Here is an 18,084-nt window from a genome sequence, read left to right as displayed (position 1 = left end):
CCAAAACAACAGGAGGGTTTGTAAGAACCAGAAGATGTCTCAGAGTAGGCACAAACTTTCCACCACAATTGGTTTAAAAACCTTATTACTGAAAGAAAATTAGGGACATTTAAGGGAATAAAAAATGCTTTCAAAACAGTGAAATAAAGAGCACAGTAAAATACTCTTACAAAACACAGCTAGCAAAGATAAGTTAAAATATTATTTTGAAAAAGAAAGCAAAAGCTGCTCTGTAACAGGAAGAAGAAAGCATGGAGCTCATCTTACTTCAAACAAATGTATCTTGAAATGTTTTCTAAATTTGGCAGAGTGCCTTTAACAAAAGAAAAATAAAATAACCCAACAGCCCTTCTGTCCCCATGGTGCATAACTGCAATAGCTGCTGACTTAGACTGAATTTATTAAAATTTGTGTTTAAGGAAACTGGAAGCAGAATCTGGACCCATGAATGCAGCAACCTCAGCTGCTGCAGTTTATAGGTGTAAGGAGAGAACTTTTATGAGAACACTTATGCATCAAAGCTGATATGAGCCAGGCTGTTTGCAAATTATTATTCTATATAAATTGGAGTTTCTTCCTAAAACTGGCCACAAAACTTGATATAACTTTTGTTTTTCCCTTAAGTGAAGTGAAGAAGCTGAGCCTGTTGCTCTAGAGAACAATTAATGTAACATCATTCAACATTTATTGACTTCAGCTTTGTCAGGCTTTTCCTATTTCACTCTCAGTTCCTGCCAGAAACACCTTGGTGATTTTCTTGAATGCACAAATGGAAATTTTTCTTCAAGTTTCTTAGGGGGAACAGGAACAACAATTAAAAATTCTTTTTAATTGTCAGAGAACCTTTGCTGGAAGGGGTTTTGTCATGTCTCCATTTGCCACCTCAGCTTTATTTGAGAAGAGGACTTTGAGATGTGTCTGGAGTTTCCTCTTGGTCCAGCATGTCTGAAATAGCCTGATGTGATTGCACAGAAGTTGTGGAACCTCCAGCCTTGGAGGCACCACAAGCTCAACACAAGCAGTTCCTCAGCAGCTTTCAGCAGGAGGTTGGACCAGGCTTCCACAGATAACTTTGAGATCACAAAATTGTGAAAGAAAACCTTCAGAGTCAGTTAATTCAGCCTCACAGAGGGAGATGGGTTTACAGGAATGGTTTCTGGAGATAATTATAGGAAATTCATACCATTTTTAATAGCAAGCCTAAGAATCTCAAACAAGATAAACCATAACTTCCACAACAACTTTGATATAGTAATTCCAAATTAAAGTAAGTGCATAGGTGTTTAAGTTAAAGAAAGAAAAAGGTGTTCTAAATCAGGATTTAAACGTTCCTAAAGCCCAGGAGCTTTTCTTGAATTCAAATGAGGGTCAGCACTATCAAAGAGGGTGACTGTGACCCGTGGAATTAGGTGAAGGAATAGATGAGCTACTTAATTACCTTGTACCTCAAAAAATCATTTATATCTGTGCAATTGGGAAGAGGAGCTGGGGATGCAGATGTGACCAGCCTGACAATGCTGGGGCTGGGATGTGGCACTCCTGTATTTCACTAGGAATGAACCTATACAGTTTTAACAATAATGTCCACAATGTGTTTTATTTAATCCTATTTCTGCTTTTGTGTGCAAACTCCTGGGTATGATCTTTCTCATATTTACTGGTTTTACCTGAGTGTCATCTTCTCAGGATACATGTTGCTGTATGTCATTTTATTTAAATTTTCTTTTTAAAACTGTAATCAAATCTAGATTCTTATGTTTGAGAACTGGTACTGCAGCACAAGAAAGGCCATTTCTTCAATTTATGTAAGCTGGCGGGATTTTAACACTTATTTACTTTTTTTATTTGGGATGAATCAAATTCCTGAAGCAACACCTAGAGATCAGTTAAGCAAAGGATGCTTTCATGCCACGCTTGTTCCTGCAGTGCTGCAGCACTTTGTAACCTCTTTAAAAACCACAAGCAAATCCTCACTGATTAAGTGGGAATGTTTTTTTCCCCTTTTTTCACGTTTCCCAACCCCAGAACGCATCGGAGGAAGCGGAGGCCGTGAGCAATGAGAAAACAGAGGCGTCTTTCGAAGCGGTGGCTCCGGACAGGGACGAGAGCAAGAGCCCGGAGGGCTCAGAGGTGAAACCCAGAGGAGCAGAAAGCAAAACGCCCAAGGCGAACCTGAGGAAGTTTTTCAAGCTGGTAAGCGAAGCGCTGCCGGGATGGGGGTGATTCTTGGGGAAATCCTGCATCTGGGCGGGCGGAGCGTGACCCCCCTGCCCGCAATTCCCCGTCCTGCATCTCCCTCTCGCGGCTCCTCCCGGAACGTTCCGCGCTCCCTTCCCCGCCTGCCCGGGGGCTCCAGTGGCCCTTTCCCTCCCCCAGGTGGCCCAGGGAGCTCCAAGGATTGAGCTGCTGAATGAGTCTCAGCTCCACAATCCGCTTCCCCCGGGCTGATGCTCCGGGATGATCCCATCTCCAAACCTGTCTCCCGTTCGTCCAATGCCCCTGCGTTGTGTCGAGTCCTGCACTTGCTTCAGGGAGTTGTATTTTCAGTAGCTCAATTTTTTTTTTATTTTTTTTTTGGCAGCTTACGTAGGTTAGCTAAACTGGCATGTGAAAGGATGCAGTTGCTGCTGCAAAAGTCTGTTAGATGGAAAAATGGAAGGCATAAAGTAGAATCTAATCCTTTTATAGAAGACCAGAGGGAAGAAGGAAACCACTGAGGTGATCAAGTGGCTGGTATTTTGTTGTGGCTGTAGGTGTGAAATTATCCCGATGGATTTGTGTACAAACAGCCAGACAATATTTCTTAAAAGAGTCTAGAAAAGTGGCCAAGAAAGAAAATAATCCAAGTCTAGAAATAACATGTCTCTGATAAAATTGTAGCAGACCTTGAGGATTTATATAGCAAATTGATCTATTCTGGCAAGGTTTACAAATGCATATGGAAGATTTCCTTTTTCAGTCAATGCTGGTTTATTTTCAGGCAGCTACACAGTGTGGATATCAGAGTAACTTAAACATTAAAATGTGGAAAAATGTAGTTTCTTTGAAGCTGATGTAATGGCCAGCCCAGGTGTCTGCCCACAGGTGAATACCTGGTACATACCTGTGAACAGTCACGGTGTCACAGGTTAAAATTTGTGACTCAGACTGTAGGAGTGCACACCACAGCCCAACTCTTGATTTATTTTTTATTTCCAAAAGATTAGCATTTCTTTTATTCTCAGCTGTTTGCTGGCCTCAGCCCAACCTGTGATGGGTTCATTCAGTTTTTGTTCTCGGGGAGTGCTTTACTACAGGGTCATTCTTATGTATTTGAGGATCCAAGCAAAAAATTCTTAATATCAGCCAGCAATTGTGCACCTAACCTGCTTTTAATTCCACATAAGATTTCAGTCAGTTTAGAAAAATCTCCACCTTATTCCTAAATCCAAGGGGCCTTGTGGTTGTCCTGCATGGAGGCCTGGCAGTGGCACAAGCTGGGCTTGCAGAAGGGGAGTTGGGAGCAGTGCATTTCAAACACTAACAACTGTGGGCATCATGACTTCAGATCGTGTCTCTCTACCAAAAAACAGCACCCATTAAAAAAATAAAGCTGTTCCACACCCATCTTAGTCACCATGGAAGAAAACAATGCTGTGTTAAAAGCAGTAGATGTATCACTGCTCTAATCAGAGCGGGGATTTAATCCAGATTTCGGCCTAGAAAACAGAACCAGTGCTAGACAAACATCTACCCACAGGGGAAACAGAATTGTGTTAATGGTGTAAGTGGTTTTGCAGCTTTTTGGAACCTTCAGTATTCATCTGCTCTACTTTTGGCTATCGATTTCCAAACGGATCGAGGATTATTTTTATATCTGTATTGTCCCTGAAGTTTCCTGGGCTGTTTCCTCTGAGTAACTCTGGGATTACTGGATCACTTCCATGCTTTTGTACAGAATCAGTTGCCCAACAGCTTTGTGCCAGCTGCTCAGTCAGTATTTCTGATTCTGAAGGCAGACACAAGGATTTTAAGCCACTGCTGAACAGGTACTTTCTGTAAAGCTTTTGAACTAGTGGTGAGTGCTGCAAATGGGTGAAATATCTGAAATTCCAACACAGGCTTGATTTTTCTCACAAGGAAGAGGTAGGGAAGCTCCAGGGCTGCGGAGAGCTGAGATGAACTCTGTAGAGATGTCTAATAGGGCTTTTTGCTCAGCAGAGCTGCATTGCCAGAGCATTCACTGGAAGGTGTAATTTCCACTCAGAAAAGGTTTCTACTGTAGTTTTGTCCGGAGGTTTGGCTGCCCTACAGAAGCAGCCATAAAGTGGAGGGAGAAATTCTTCTCTGTGAGGGTGGGGAGGCCCTGGCACAGGTTGCCCAGAGAAGCTGTGGCTGCCCCATCCCTGGAAGTGTCCAAGGCCAGGCTGAACAGGGCTTGGAGCAACCTGGACTAGTGGGAGGTTATTAGAGCAATAATATCTCTTGGAAGAGGTTGACTTTTAATTTTATATTAATATGATTCTTTACTGGGTTTCTCTTCTGCCTGTAGAGGAAGATCCCAAGGTATTCTCACAACATCCACAGTTTTATGTCACACAGGTCACCACCAGGTACCCAAGGAAAGATAGTTTAGCATTTTAGGATTGAAGACTGGGACCTAGAAATTAAGATTAATTCTATTGCAGTCTATTGTGAACCTCCAACAGGCAAGTCAGTTATTCTCCAGATGCCCCAGTTTTGACATTTTTCTCCTCAGAAAGCACAAGTATGGGCTGATAGCAAGGAGACATTTAGATCCACAGCACTGTAATTGCTGCTGTTGACACAAGGAGAAGCCATTGGGAGAACCAGGAGGAATTCCCTTGGAAAAGGCAGAGTGTATCCCAAAGACTGCCTGCTGACTTGCTCAGTGCAGATGTCCTTTCTTATTTGTGCTGAGTTATTTGTGCTTGTAAAGGTCACAAAAGCCACTGCTGTAGTTAAAATAGGAGAGGGTTAACTAATACTATAAAAGATATTGGGAAATTATAGCAAGATAAAGTACTAGTCTAAATCCCTGGAATTCAATAAGAGATGGAGAAATAGCACTGCTCTTTTATCAAAGTAATCCACCTATGTGGATTTGAAATCCAGCTGAAAGTCATTCCAGCCTCATTAATCAAAAATCGAACATTTATTGTGTTATTTTCAGGGTGGGATATATCAGAGCCAGTGCAGGTGTCCTGATAGAGATGTTACACCTGAATTAATCACCCCAGGTCCCCTTGTGGAGGTCGAGCAGGTCTGAGAGCCCCTTAGAACACGTCAGATGATGTAAGCCCTGAAAGTTCCTGCATGGGATATAAACAGGTGCAAAGCTAAATAAGAGAAATCCTTTCAAAAAGGCTGGTTTGAGATATTTTGTGGAGATAAGAAGGGTGTAAACTGGCATTTTTAATAAGAATGAGATAATTGCCAACTGTAAACTGAGGCTGTATCTTTGTCCTCAGCCAGGAAGTTTATTGGCAGCACAGATGGTCTAAGACAGTGTTGAGTATGGATGTTCCCAAGGAGAGTTTATCTTTCTGGGATAACTAAATATTGTTTCCACATTGTCTGCTGTGTCTGTGCTGGCCTACTTCCCCATGTAAATAAACTTTTAGGCAATAAATAGCATTTGGAATCAAGAATAGCTATTTTATGCTCTCACAACTTAACTTTTCTTCATTATTCATGAAAATGTAGCAAGTGTGTTGGCTGTCCCCACCTTCCTCCATTTAAAGTTGTCCTGATCCACCCCTTATTGCCAAAGAAAGCAGGGGGGGATTTTTGGGAAGCTCTGGGCAGCAGCAATCCTAAGTGACCAAAGGCAAGGATAAGAGGTCAGCAGTGCTGGAGAGAAATCCTTGGGATCGTGTCTCACTGACGGCAAGAGGGAACTTTGTCTAGACCTCAAGGTCTTTACTCTGTTATTTTTGGTAAAAAAAATAAAAATAAATAATAAAAAAAAAAAAAAAAGAGAGAGATGGATTACTAGATGTTGGCTAAAGCAGGACTAATTTTTTTCTGGGTTTGGGGTGTTTAGGGGGGGAAAAGGGAACACTGATGACTGTTACAGCACAAACTTTTTTTTCTGGAGGCATCTGAGCCTTGCTGAGATAGAAACGTGAACTAGATCTTATCAGAGCACATCTTCATATGCTCTGACTGAGTTTGTCTCCTGCAGTGTAAAGACAGACCACACTGTGCTTCCTCCCCTCCATTTCTGCAACCTCTTGCACAGATAAAGCGTCTCGAGCACAAACACAGGAGGCTGAGCAACAACGTGTTCCAGAGAGAGAATTTTTCCCACAAAAGTAATGAATTGTCATGGAGTGGTTTGGTTTCCTATGCTGCTGCTGGCACATATTGATTTTCTGTGGTTTTATAGGAAAATCAGGGACTGAAATAGGTCCTTGCAATAACACCATTTGTAGGATGGAGCTGACACTGTTGTGCTTCAAGTTACAAATCTACAAGCTGCAGAAAACCACAATTCCGCCTGATCTATCTTTAGAACAAAAGTCACATCCTTTCATTGTTTTCATTGAACTTAGGCAATGAAAAATGACATTTAAATTTGGGTTCTTTGAAATTCTGGAGTTTATTTTACGCTTTGCTGCTGAGCTCTGTGGCTTGTACAGCACTCAGGGGAATACCACAGAACACGGCTCCTAATTACAAATGTACACACCACTCCTGTTCTTTCTGTGGCACTAATTGTGACTAAAGCTTAATTTAACTGTCACAAAGCTTGTGGTATTTACTCCTTGAGCTAGTTTTGTCAAACAGGGCTTTCTCATTTTTAAAGCTAAATGGAAACGGGGGATTTTACCTTAAAAAAGGTATTTCAGAGTCAAGGTTTGCTCTGAGTGACCTCTCAGAGCTGCAGCCTCAGGGTCTGCTTGGGTTGGGAAGAGTAGGTACCAAGGAGGGCTATCACTTAGATGTGTATAGACTGCAGGCATAAACTGGGAAGCAAAAATTGGGAATAAATGGATGCTGATGATAAATTATAAAAATACACCTATAGAGCTGAGTGGGTTTTAATTATTCACAGGACATGCACTTAGTGGGATGGTTGGATAGAGAGGAAGTCCCACCAGATCCTGTAAGAATTTGGCTCTGCAAAGCAGAAAAAGCTCTTTCCTAGAAAACTACAGTGGCAGGGCTGATAAAACTGTCTTGTTTAGGACTGACATGATCTCAGGTCCACTGAGACCTCACTCATGTTTCTCCTTTTTTCTTAATGGGAAAACTGACTTGCAAGAAACAGACTGACAGAAAAAAACCCTGCAAAATCTACCTTGGGGTTGTGGGTATTTCAGAAACGTTGGTGGAGTTTCTGAAGTGTCTGGTTTTGTTTTAGTGTTGCAAAGAGTGGCCTTAAATCAAACCTTTATTCATGTGTGTCTTCTTAGTGAATGAACCCTGTTAGAAGTCCTGTAACCCTTTGTTATTTTAGTCAGTCAAGGGTGATGGAGGGACAACCAGTTCCGAAGTGGTAAATGGCCCCAGTCACCACGTAAGTGCCTGGATTTTTTCATCTTTTGGTGATGGGTTCCTGCCACTTCCTTCCATACAACTCTACCTTTTGAAATGTAAAAATCACTGAGAGGAAAGTTGCTCCATGCTCACTGATTTCTTTCCTTATCTATTTATCTTACCTATTCATGCTATTAAACAAGATTTTAAAGGGTCACTATCAGATTTAAAAAAAAACACCAAACTTTTTTCCAGGTCTGTTTTTTTCTTAAATCAATTAGTGAGTTTACAATCAGGTTTACTCCTCTCTCTTGCTGCTATTTTACCTTCTGCATGTAGCTTGGCTTAGGCAGTGAAACTAAATACACACAGCTAGAATTATTTTTATTTTGTTGATTTACTTGTCTTCTGAGGAAAAGATCATTTACGTGCAAACTCTGTAAAGGAGAAATGAAACTGAGAATGAAAACTGTTCACTGCAATTTAACAAAAACCGTGGTAGTATTTTTTCTTGTTCTGTTTTTTTTTCTTTCATTCTGTGTTCATAAAACCTAACCCAAAACTGTGGATGTGACATTTGCATTATATTCTGCATGCCTTTAAAATGCTTCAGAAAAATTATATTTTCATTAGAAATACAAATACTGTTACCTTGTGTGAGAACAAAAACCTCATCTGTTGCAAGGCAAGATACCCAGAAGAATTACTTTGAGTAATCTTTCAGTAATCAAAGGTAAAACAAGGCTCTGTGTATGGACAGTGTTTCCTTTAAGAGAAAAACTGAAGTTGTATTAAAAACTGACATTTCAGAATTTCCTTTTTTAATTAACAGTAAAACTATATTTCACTCTTCCTATTTTCATTATGTCTTATGACACCAAGGTTAATCTTTACGAATTAGTCACTAAAAGCATCCCAAATACAGAAGTCTTGTCTTGTGACATTTGCTCCTTATTTCATACAACAGTTTTGTGAAGTGATCTGGGTAAAACTCTAAAAGTTACAGTCCTGGATCTACTTTTTATTATTTTAATTAGCAGCCAGTTGCCTTCCATTTTTGTAAATCACCTTATTATTCTTCCTCCTCTCCCTTGCCCTGATGTAAATTTAGAACAGTTTTATTACACTGAAAAGCCCAGTGAAAACTGGATCTGCTGTTGACTTTTCGGGGGGATTTCTGTGAAAAGATCTCCTTGAATTATGCCATTGTGTCCCTGGAATGTTGTGATTCTTCTCCACTTTCCATCACTGCCATTCTGAATGCCACAGAAATTTATTACAGCACTGACACAAAATCTGCAGAAATTTCAGAGTCTGCCTTTTTCACTCAAAAATCAGCCTTGGATTAAGGTCTCCTGTAACACGATGGGGAAAATACTCTGCTGTTCATCTTTTCTTTTTCTATTTCTGTTGCACTGCCAGCACTGAGAGAGGAAAAGCAATCTGTCAGGTGCAGCTCACCCTTTAGAATAAGAAACATTAACATGTTTCATTATTCATAGGCTTCACTTCGTATTTCCTGAGCTGCTCCCATCAATATCAAATATGCCAATTTCCTGCCTTTCAAGGTTAATATGAAACACCTCAAAGAGATTATCTGATAGGAGTGGGGGTTTTTTTCCCCTCTTATTTTGCCTGGAAAATGTATTATGAATATTTTTTAAAAGTGTTTTGTTTGACTAACATCAAAGGCCCAACCTGGCCGTAGAAATAATCCTGTTGCATCCCACTCATGGCTCAGTCCTGAACAGCCAAGCACGTGTGGTGAGGAAGACCCTAATTTTACACCCACAGAGCAAACCCACAGATTTCACAGAGTGTTCATAAGGGTCAGAGGTTGTTCTGGCACCTCTGAACTCAGATGTATCCAGCCTCAGAGCTCTATTCAGTCTCAGAGCTGTATTTTGGGTGCTGTGGTTGTTTTTGAACTGAACGTGCACGTTTGCAACTGCACCAAAGAGACATTTCAAAAGCTGAAACAAATAAGAGTAAGAAGGAACAGCAGCTGAGAGCTCCTGGACTGAGAGTTAAACTGAGTCAAACAGAGGCAGACACAATTAAATCTGACTTTCTGTTCATCCTCGTGCTGGGAAAGCTCCTGCATCACTTGAGCCACTCAAAAGTGCATCTGAACAGGTCTCTTTTCTCAGGTGAGGTGAAGAAGACACACGTAGAGTGTGGTGTCTGTGCAACCTCGCAAGACAGTTCTCCTTTATTCTGAATTACTGAATTTACTTGAATAAAGTGTTGACACCCAGGTGGTGTGTGAGGCCACTGATCACCTCCATCTCCATGGCTTCATGTGCATCCTGCAGATCCAGAGCAAAGACAAGCTCCTGACTGGATTTTTAACTGTAAGAGCAGACAAATCCAGATGTAAGGAAATATATACCCACATATGTCTGGCCTTTGGAAAAAGAAATAGTTCAACACAAGCAATTATTTTGTGGAGGACTTGAGCCTACTGGTCAAGACCGAATGTATTAAATGGTTGCAGGCTCTATAACTTAAATTTGGGTTTTTTTAAGATTGGGTGTGGAAGAAAGGTGAATCAAGTGAAAAAGGCAAGCCTTGCTACCCCCTCTCATTCTTGTTTCCCCAAAATTAGAGTGGCTTGAGGGTATTTTTAAAAATAGATACAAGAGGTGTATTTGCATTGTGTTTCTCTAGAGTCTCTACCTTCAGGTTTTTCTCTGAAATCACAGTATCTAAAAATGTGTTTGTTTTTAGTGAAACCTGAGCCTGTCATGTAAGCACAAAACCCCAGGCCTTTAGAACACCAAATATTTCAACGCTAACAGTAAAATCCCCAAAGCTGTAAAAATTAAACAGCACTAAGCTCCGGGCCATGCCCTGAGGGGAGATGTAAGATTTCCAGCTTTTCAACCTGGCAAATTTGTGCTGTTGTAATGATGTTAATAAATAGAGCAATATGATTCTGTTTTTTGCAAAAGAAAAAAAGAAAATCCCATTTGCAAACAGATTTCCAGGCAAAACATCATTATTTGCTGCCCTCCAAACAGTGACAGTTTCATTGTCTGATCCTTTGTTTGTCACATATGATTTTTCTCCTGTGAACTTCAAACATATCCTGCACTTCTCCAAGTTTTCTATACTATGAATAGTTTTCTCTGTGATTGTGTTTCTTTGGAAGATTTGCTGTCTCTTCTTTTGCACTTATACATGAAATTTTCTAAGATGCTGTGGCCTTCCATAGCCAAACCCTGTCCTGTTAATTTTTGGGTGGAGTGTTGCAGTTTTGCAGCAGATTTGTTTTTATCATTCGCTTTATGGTGCCTTTTGCTTCTTTTCTCTCCCCAATCTTTCCCTTGCCCTTTTTGGGTGCTTTCACTCTTTGGGATGCAAAATCTGGAGGAGTCTTAGTGGGCAGTGCCTCCTTGTGACTCTGCATCTCTCTGTGCGTGTTCTCTGCCTCCTAAACCAGCTTCAGCAGAGACACAGACAGAAATAAGGCAGGTTTAGGCAAGGTAGTTTGATCTTGCAGTCCTTGTTCATGTGAGTAATTCCATCAGCTCCCTGGGAGCCCTTCCCTTGAGCCAAGGCTGCAGGAGTTCATCCCAACCTCTGTAAATGAAAACCTGTTGGACAGCAGGCTTTCTCCCTGCCAGGTGGCAGGGTGGGGTTTTTTAACATATTTATGGATTGCTTTCCAAAATATTTATATTTCCCACTGAAAATAACCCTTGTCTGACACCCCTGCAGACGTTAAATGCCACAGAGAGGCCACTTGCCCCAGCTGAAGGTGACCCTGTGGGCCAGAGGAGCAAGGAGAGCTCCAAAGACAAGAAGTCCACGGTGGAGCTGAGCAAGCAGAAGGGCAGCAAACAGGAGAGCAGGGAGCAGCCAGACCCCCGGGAGCCACCGGCAGCCGACACCGACTCCATCCAGAACGGAGGAGATGCTTCCAAGGAACCCTCCTACAAGAAGACAGAGAAGAGGCAGTCCCTGGGAGGGTTTTTCAAGGGCCTTGTATGTTAATTCACCTTCTCTTTTTAGTATTTCCCAGCTGTTTAACTGCCCAGCCTGTAGGTTGTTATCCATGGGGGATTTGTGCTCTGAGGGAGTGCAGCTTCACCGGCAGCTTTGCAGGGCTTGGGCAAAAGAACAGCAAGATTTTGGGCACAGGAGGGAATTTTGGGCCTCAGAGTACTGATTCACAGGTAGGGTTTGCTATGGGAGAGCTGTAACTGTTCCCACACCACTGTTTTTGGGGTTCATGCCTTGGCTATGGGGATGATTAAACTGCTCCTGTAGCAGGCACTGAACCACCTACAAATTAGGGTGTGTTTATAAGGGAAAAGTGGAGGTGGTGCTGGTTCACCAGAGTAACCTGCTTGCTCTAAACCACCCTGATGGTGGTTCAGTGTCTGCTTCAGAGCAGCTAGGATATCCTTGCAAAATGGGAAATCCCTGCTAGGAAAAAATCAAAGGAGACCACTGGGGTGGGTAGGAACCAGCACAGTGGTCACAAGATAAGCACCTTGTGCCAGCAATCAGTGATAGACTCGTTAAAACACATAAAAAGCACACATGGTATTTTTTTCTTATTGCTTTTTGTTAAATCTTAGCCTAAATTCGCTGTGCCCCCTTCACTGAAACCTGAAATGCAGAAATGAAAGAATTCAGCACACTGAAACTCTGAGTTTCCAGAAGACTTGGTGTTACTGGTGCAGCTGGTCAGAGCATTTAATAGATGGAGATTTACTTTTCTGCCTGTCCATATTCAGGGGCATATGTAGAAACAGAAGCACAGGTTAGACCTGGGACTGCCTCTTAACCCTTGGCAAGAGGCTTTTTATAAATCAATTGGAAGGATGCAGCTTAAACCTCTTTCCTCACATTGCTACAGCAATAATGGATCTGCAGCACTATGGGGTCATTTTTAGCATCTTTTGGAAACTTAGTGTGCAAACCAAACTTCACCACAACTTTCAAGTGATGCAAAGAAACTCAACAGATGTGTCTGTTGCCTGCAATGATTCCTAGTGAGTCTGGCTGCCCTAAGAGGTGTGCAGCTTGCTTTGTCCTTCCTCACTTCTAAGGCTGTCAGGGTAGAAGCAGAGATGGGCAATCCTTCAAGAAGAAAAGTCAGGCAATATAGATTGAAATACTGACTCAGAGCTGGAAACCAGCCCAGTTAGGACACTGGGTTATAAAGCCACTGCCACGCACACCAGTGTGACTCATTCCAAGGCAGATGTTTTTCCACATCAGAAGTGCTTTATTTGCACCATTTCACAGAATTGCTGTGTATCCTGCAGAGGGCGATTCGCATCACCAAAGCAAGGACATATTACAAGGGGAATTAAGGCAAAAGAGAAATAATTTCCTGCAGTAGAGATTAGCAACAGGTCAGCCTCGCTGTTCTGGGGTAAAATCCTGGTCCACCATAGATCGGTGGAGTTTTCCTGTAGTTTCAATGGAGCAAAGATGTGAAGCTCATCTGGAGTGAAAAATAACTTGCATTGGCTTCTGCTCATCTTGTCTCCCACTGAAACCACGACGAGAAATCCTTTTGCTTAATATGCCATGAAAAAGCCAGAGTTATACGATGATACTGATTATACAGCTCTGTGAAGCTGTGAGCTGACTGAAGCTACCAAAGGCATACTCACGTGTTTTTCTTTCTTAACCTCCTTTGCCTCCAAATTCTGTGTGGATTTTCATTGTGCCCAACATTGGTGCAAGGGTGTAACGTGATCCACGCTCACAAACATGGTGTGTGGGTGTCATATCCTGCTCTGGGTACTGCCAGCTTCCAGGAGGAGCAGGGCCGCTGTTACTTAAGCTGCTTGGATGGTGGTGACATATCTCATGTCAGCTGGAGGGGATGAAGGCAGCAACATTTTTCTAGCACAGGTTGTCTAGAAATTAGGCAAATGTTACCTGTCACTATTATTTCTGGAGAAAAGCGAGATTTGTTTTTCTGGTCTGAAGTTTTCTTGAAGTTAAGCCCTCCCTTGCTGTAGTTCTCACTGTGTGAGAAAGGGTTTATCTGTTGATAGTCACTCTTTATTTTGTATAGTGTCATTCATTCAAGCTGTATCCAAAAATCCTTCGTAGAGTTTAGCAACAATTACAAATTTAAAATTATTCCGGAAAGGGAGATATGAGGAAGTGCAAGTTAACAAGGAAACAGTCTTTCAAGGGCAAGATCATGAGAGACACAGAGAGAGGCAGGAAAGGTGTCTCAGATTCAAAAGGCAAGAAAAAGCTTTTAGATCAAGAGAGGAGATTTTGAAGAGGTAAAAAGACCATTTGGGGAATAAAACACGGAATAAATGTAGAGGAAGTAGAGATGTTCTGTGAGATCTTTTTGCTTGCCTCAGTTTGGCTGTATAGCCCCTTATCTTGTGTTGCAATTATAGAGGCCAGCAGTACTTCTGCAGCTTCCTTCTCCCATTAGCAGAAGATGGCTCTTAAAAAAAAGTATTTGATAACAGTTAAACTGCTTTGGTCAGTTTATTGTGCTTTTAAAGTGGCAGGGGAAAAAAAAACCAAACCCTTTACAATGAGGTCTGTGTATGGAATATCTCTCATGAAAAATTACCACCTCTCTTTGAATATCCTCAGGAAGATTATCCATACCTAAGAAACCTAGTTCTGCAATGCTCCTAAAAATAATCTACATCTCCCAGGTGATCAGACTCAGCCCCAGGAAGGTGTAATCATTAATCTCAAAGTATTAGATCACATGCACAAACCAATGCCAGAATCTCCATTTCAAGATAAGAGCTTGAGTATTTGGTGGCAACTCAGCAGAAAAATTCGGCTTTATGCCGATAAAAGGGAAGGAGGAAATATTTAACAGGGGCTGCAGCAGCTCCCGTGCCCTGTGCCCACTGAGCTCCTCCCGTTCTGCTATTTCAGTAGCAGATATTTTAACACCACCCTCTCCTGGATCTCGATTCCTCTGGGAAAGGGCACAGAGCAAGAGGATGTCAGACTGCAGGAATGCAGCTGATGAGAACACTGCAGTTCCAGCATCTGCTCCCAGTCGGGCCAACAAAGGCTGAAATTTTGGCTACAAAGGACACCACTTATGCAAGCAAAGAGTGTTCCAGCCCTGTGTGGTTTGAGCACAGCTGATAAGGTCCAGTGGTTGTTCCTATGGCAAAAGAGATTAATTCATAAACTATATAAAATGTATTTAGTGAGTCTTAGAGAGATTAGATTAGAAAGAAGTAGAAAGGGGAGGGGGGGGAAAAGGTTAATGACATTGTTTTCAGAGCTGGAATAACTCATACTCAAGTTGTCAGAAGCTGGGAGAGCTTAGCATGTGGAAACTACTGGGACCTGTTCTGCCCAGAGTATCTGCCCCACTGACACAGGCTTCTCCTGGGCAAAAACTGGGAGAAAAATATACTCCCATACCATGACATTCCTGTGTGTGCACTTTAAAGTGCTCTGCCCAAAATAATACATTCCAGCTTAGCTGCCAACTTCCACTGCACTGCAAGACAGGAGCCAGTGGTACCTGTGCTGCTGAATCCGAGGGCAGAGCTGGAATTTGTCCGTTAAAAGGGCAGGAACAAAGTTCTTTATTTCACACCTGGCTTGGAAATTCCAGTTTAACGAGAATCATCAGCCAGTCTCCCTCAGAGCTTCCTGCTTTAATCAGCAACCACCTTGAAAATGGGTGCAGCAGGGAGACTGCAGTATGAGCAAATAACATGACACCACTGCAAATGTGCTAAATGAGTCAAAAATGGGGATTATCTCAAATGAGCTCCCCCTCCTATCTCCTCCCTCCACCTATTTATAGGAAGAATGGCAAATAGCATCATCCTGTTTCCTAGATTAGTCTAGAAGTGGCTTAATATCTTCGTGCCCAGACAGGAACAGCTATAGCTGACAGACTCCATTACTCTTTTAATGTGGGAAATCTTTTACCTGATGTGTAGGTTTTTAGGGTTGCTGGATAAATTTGGAATGACTAGGTCCTTGGTATTGTTTGATGGATAAGTGATGGATTTGTTGCTGCATGTAAATGGCAAAAAAATTTTATTCTGCTCTAGAGAACCTTCCAAACTTGACATCAGTGGAAGCAGAAGCAAACCCACTGCAGCCAGTTGAGCTGCACAAGGTTACAGTTAAGACAGGGGATTCTTTCAGTCCATTGTGATTTTTGGCTGCTCTTTTTCATACTTAGATTCTCAAAGGTGAAAATTTAAAAGAAGATCAGTGAGGTGGAGTGTAATCAGTATAAAAACCCCACTGTTTTTACTTCCCTGAAAGGGGTGAGGAAGTTGAAATCTTTCACTCTCCATGTCTGACACAGAATTGTCCTGAAGTGATGAGTCAGGTTTCCAGCAGAAACATACTGTGTGAAAGGACAATTCACATATGAATCTGCACAGTTCCCATTGTCACCTTTAGCTTTGTCATGCTGGTTTTTCTGTTTAGCATGTAATGATTTGGGCATCTGGCTACAAATAGCATGGGCATCCCATGCACTGTTAACAGTGACCTCTGAAACACTGCTTTGGGTCCATTTTGCTGTCATGTTCTGAGGTTTTGATGACTTCAAGGCTGGTAAAATTAGGTCAAGCACCTTAAACTAAAGCCAAATTTTTATCAGTTACCAGTGAAAAATGTAGTTGGTATAGCTGGAGCTATACATTTCCTTCATCTAAGCTGGATTAGTGTCTTGAACTGGTGCCAAACCCAGAATTATATTTGCAGTGTAAGAGAAGCTTTATCACTCTAACATTGTAGAATACCTGTCATGCATAAAAGTATTTAATGTTCCCTTAACCTAGAGCAGACCAAGGCTGGCTATAATACACTATTAATCATGCTTGAAGGACTCTTAGCATGGTTTCAGTGAAGCATTTAGGCCAGGGAAATTTTAGAGAAAGTTATGCCAAAAACCCAGTACTACAAGCACAGCAGCTTGGCTCTGGTGTGTTAGTCCAGTGTCTGAAAACAATTGTTTTCCATGCCAATTGAGAAAATTATATTAAAACAACCGACACATTTAGGCAAAATCACAAGCAGTAGATTTCTGGGATTCTCGTGATGCAGGTAGTGCTCATATTCTTATGCATATTAAATAAGGGGCAAACAAATAAAAGCAGGGAGGTGAAAGGAGTGGGAAACGTCTGTAGCAAAACTCTAAGACAAAATTCCAGACTTAACCATTCTGAAGTATTTGAAAGTGTTTCTAAAGATCTCTCTCTTGTTCCACAGGGTTCCAAAAGGATGTCTGATGCAGAGGTGCAAACAGATCCAGTGTCCATCCTACCTGCTGGGAAATCCAAGTAATGACTCCAAGTGGCTGCTGGAGGCTCAGCAGCTCTCTGAGAGCTCCCTTGCAGTAGACATGACTCATTCCTTTCCTTTACATGGTTGTCATCAAATGCCTGAGGCTAAAGCAAACACTGGTGTATCATTTAAGGTATATCATTTACAGGGTTTGTTCCTTAGATGTTAGAAAGCGACTCTAAAGATCACCAAGTAACGTGTTGTATGTTTAAAGAAAGGTCGTGTGGATGATTTTAAATCTGTAGAGGGTGGGGTATGTAAGGTAGGAAGGTGGCAGTGAACTAAAAAAAAAGGCAGGGAAAAAAATGCATGTGTCAAAAGAATGTAGATTGGGCAGCAAGGCGTGAGCAACAAACACTCTGCTTTAGAGAGCTTTAAAGCAGCCAGGAAAAACAAAAATCTCCTTTGATAAATGTTATACTCAAATGTAAAAACAACCGAGTCACTTTGTGTGGTTTCTCAATAGAGCTGAAATTAGCTAAAAAAAGCCTGCAGAATAATAGAATCAGTGGTTATAAATTTATGCTTCCTATTGGTTATTAATGGAAATTAAAACGCTAAAATGTAAAGGCTTTACGTGATTGAGACAGCGTCTCTCTCGTCTGGGTGAGGTGGGATAACAAATTAAAAGCTATTTAAGGTTCTAATAGGAACACAAGAGGGCACCCACGTCCCCGTGCACTCCTAACACCAGGCTGTACCTACAATCCTGGGATTAATGTTTCTCAGATCATAGGAAACTTAGTTGTTTATTCAGATATTTGTTTATATCCGTACTTGTAATTAATCCTAATAAAAACCAAAATCAAAGCTGTCCAGGCACCTCCCTGCTTCACAAGACTCCTATAATAACTGTAGTTAATAAATTTTACAGTAAATTAAGATTTCTGTTTGTTCAGTCCTGGGCAAACCCGTACAGGGAGCCACAGGCCTGATATTTTAATCCACACTAGCATCTGAATGATACAGTAGTGTATATTTTGACCTCCTTATCTTTAAATAAACTAATGCTTATCCTTTGGAAAAAAAGATCCTTTGCTGCTTTAATTCTAAAACAAAGTTTGTTATTTATGTCCCTGTGGTCTGATGATTGAAGTGACATTAAGGCAGAAATGAGCAGGTACAACCCCTGCCTGTGGAGGGAATAGCTATAATTCATTCTTTTTTGGAGTAAAGATTATAACTGGAAATCAGGGAAGAATTCTGTAAAATCCACAGAATTCCAGTTCTAACTAGTCAGAGAGGACAGAGGTAAAGAGTTTTGTTTGTCCATGAGCCAGTGTAGGTAGGTTGTCCTTTTGCAAACCTGCA

The 18,084-nt window shown here is 41.5% G+C and overlaps 1 protein-coding gene across 1 annotated transcript in view; it reads left to right on the top strand.

Annotated features, from left to right (window-relative positions):
- The window catches only part of BCAS1 (breast carcinoma amplified sequence 1), a 43,230-nt gene extending 25,428 nt beyond the window's left edge, over window positions 1-17,802 (top strand). The window contains exons 9-11 of the mRNA XM_027646058.1: window positions 2,026-2,193; window positions 11,209-11,475; window positions 16,699-17,802. Coding sequence (XP_027501859.1) covers window positions 2,026-2,193; window positions 11,209-11,475; window positions 16,699-16,773 — 510 coding nt within the window. The 3' untranslated portion in view covers window positions 16,774-17,802. The remainder of the gene's footprint in view (window positions 1-2,025; window positions 2,194-11,208; window positions 11,476-16,698) is intronic.
- Window positions 17,803-18,084: the final 282 nt, after the last annotated feature.

Source organism: Corapipo altera, unplaced genomic scaffold, assembly GCF_003945725.1.
Source record: "Corapipo altera isolate COAL_440 unplaced genomic scaffold, ASM394572v1 64, whole genome shotgun sequence".
Classification (NCBI taxonomy): domain Eukaryota; kingdom Metazoa; phylum Chordata; class Aves; order Passeriformes; family Pipridae; genus Corapipo; species Corapipo altera.
Note: the sequence above shows the minus strand (reverse complement) of the source record. Positions and strands in the feature narration are given on the sequence as shown.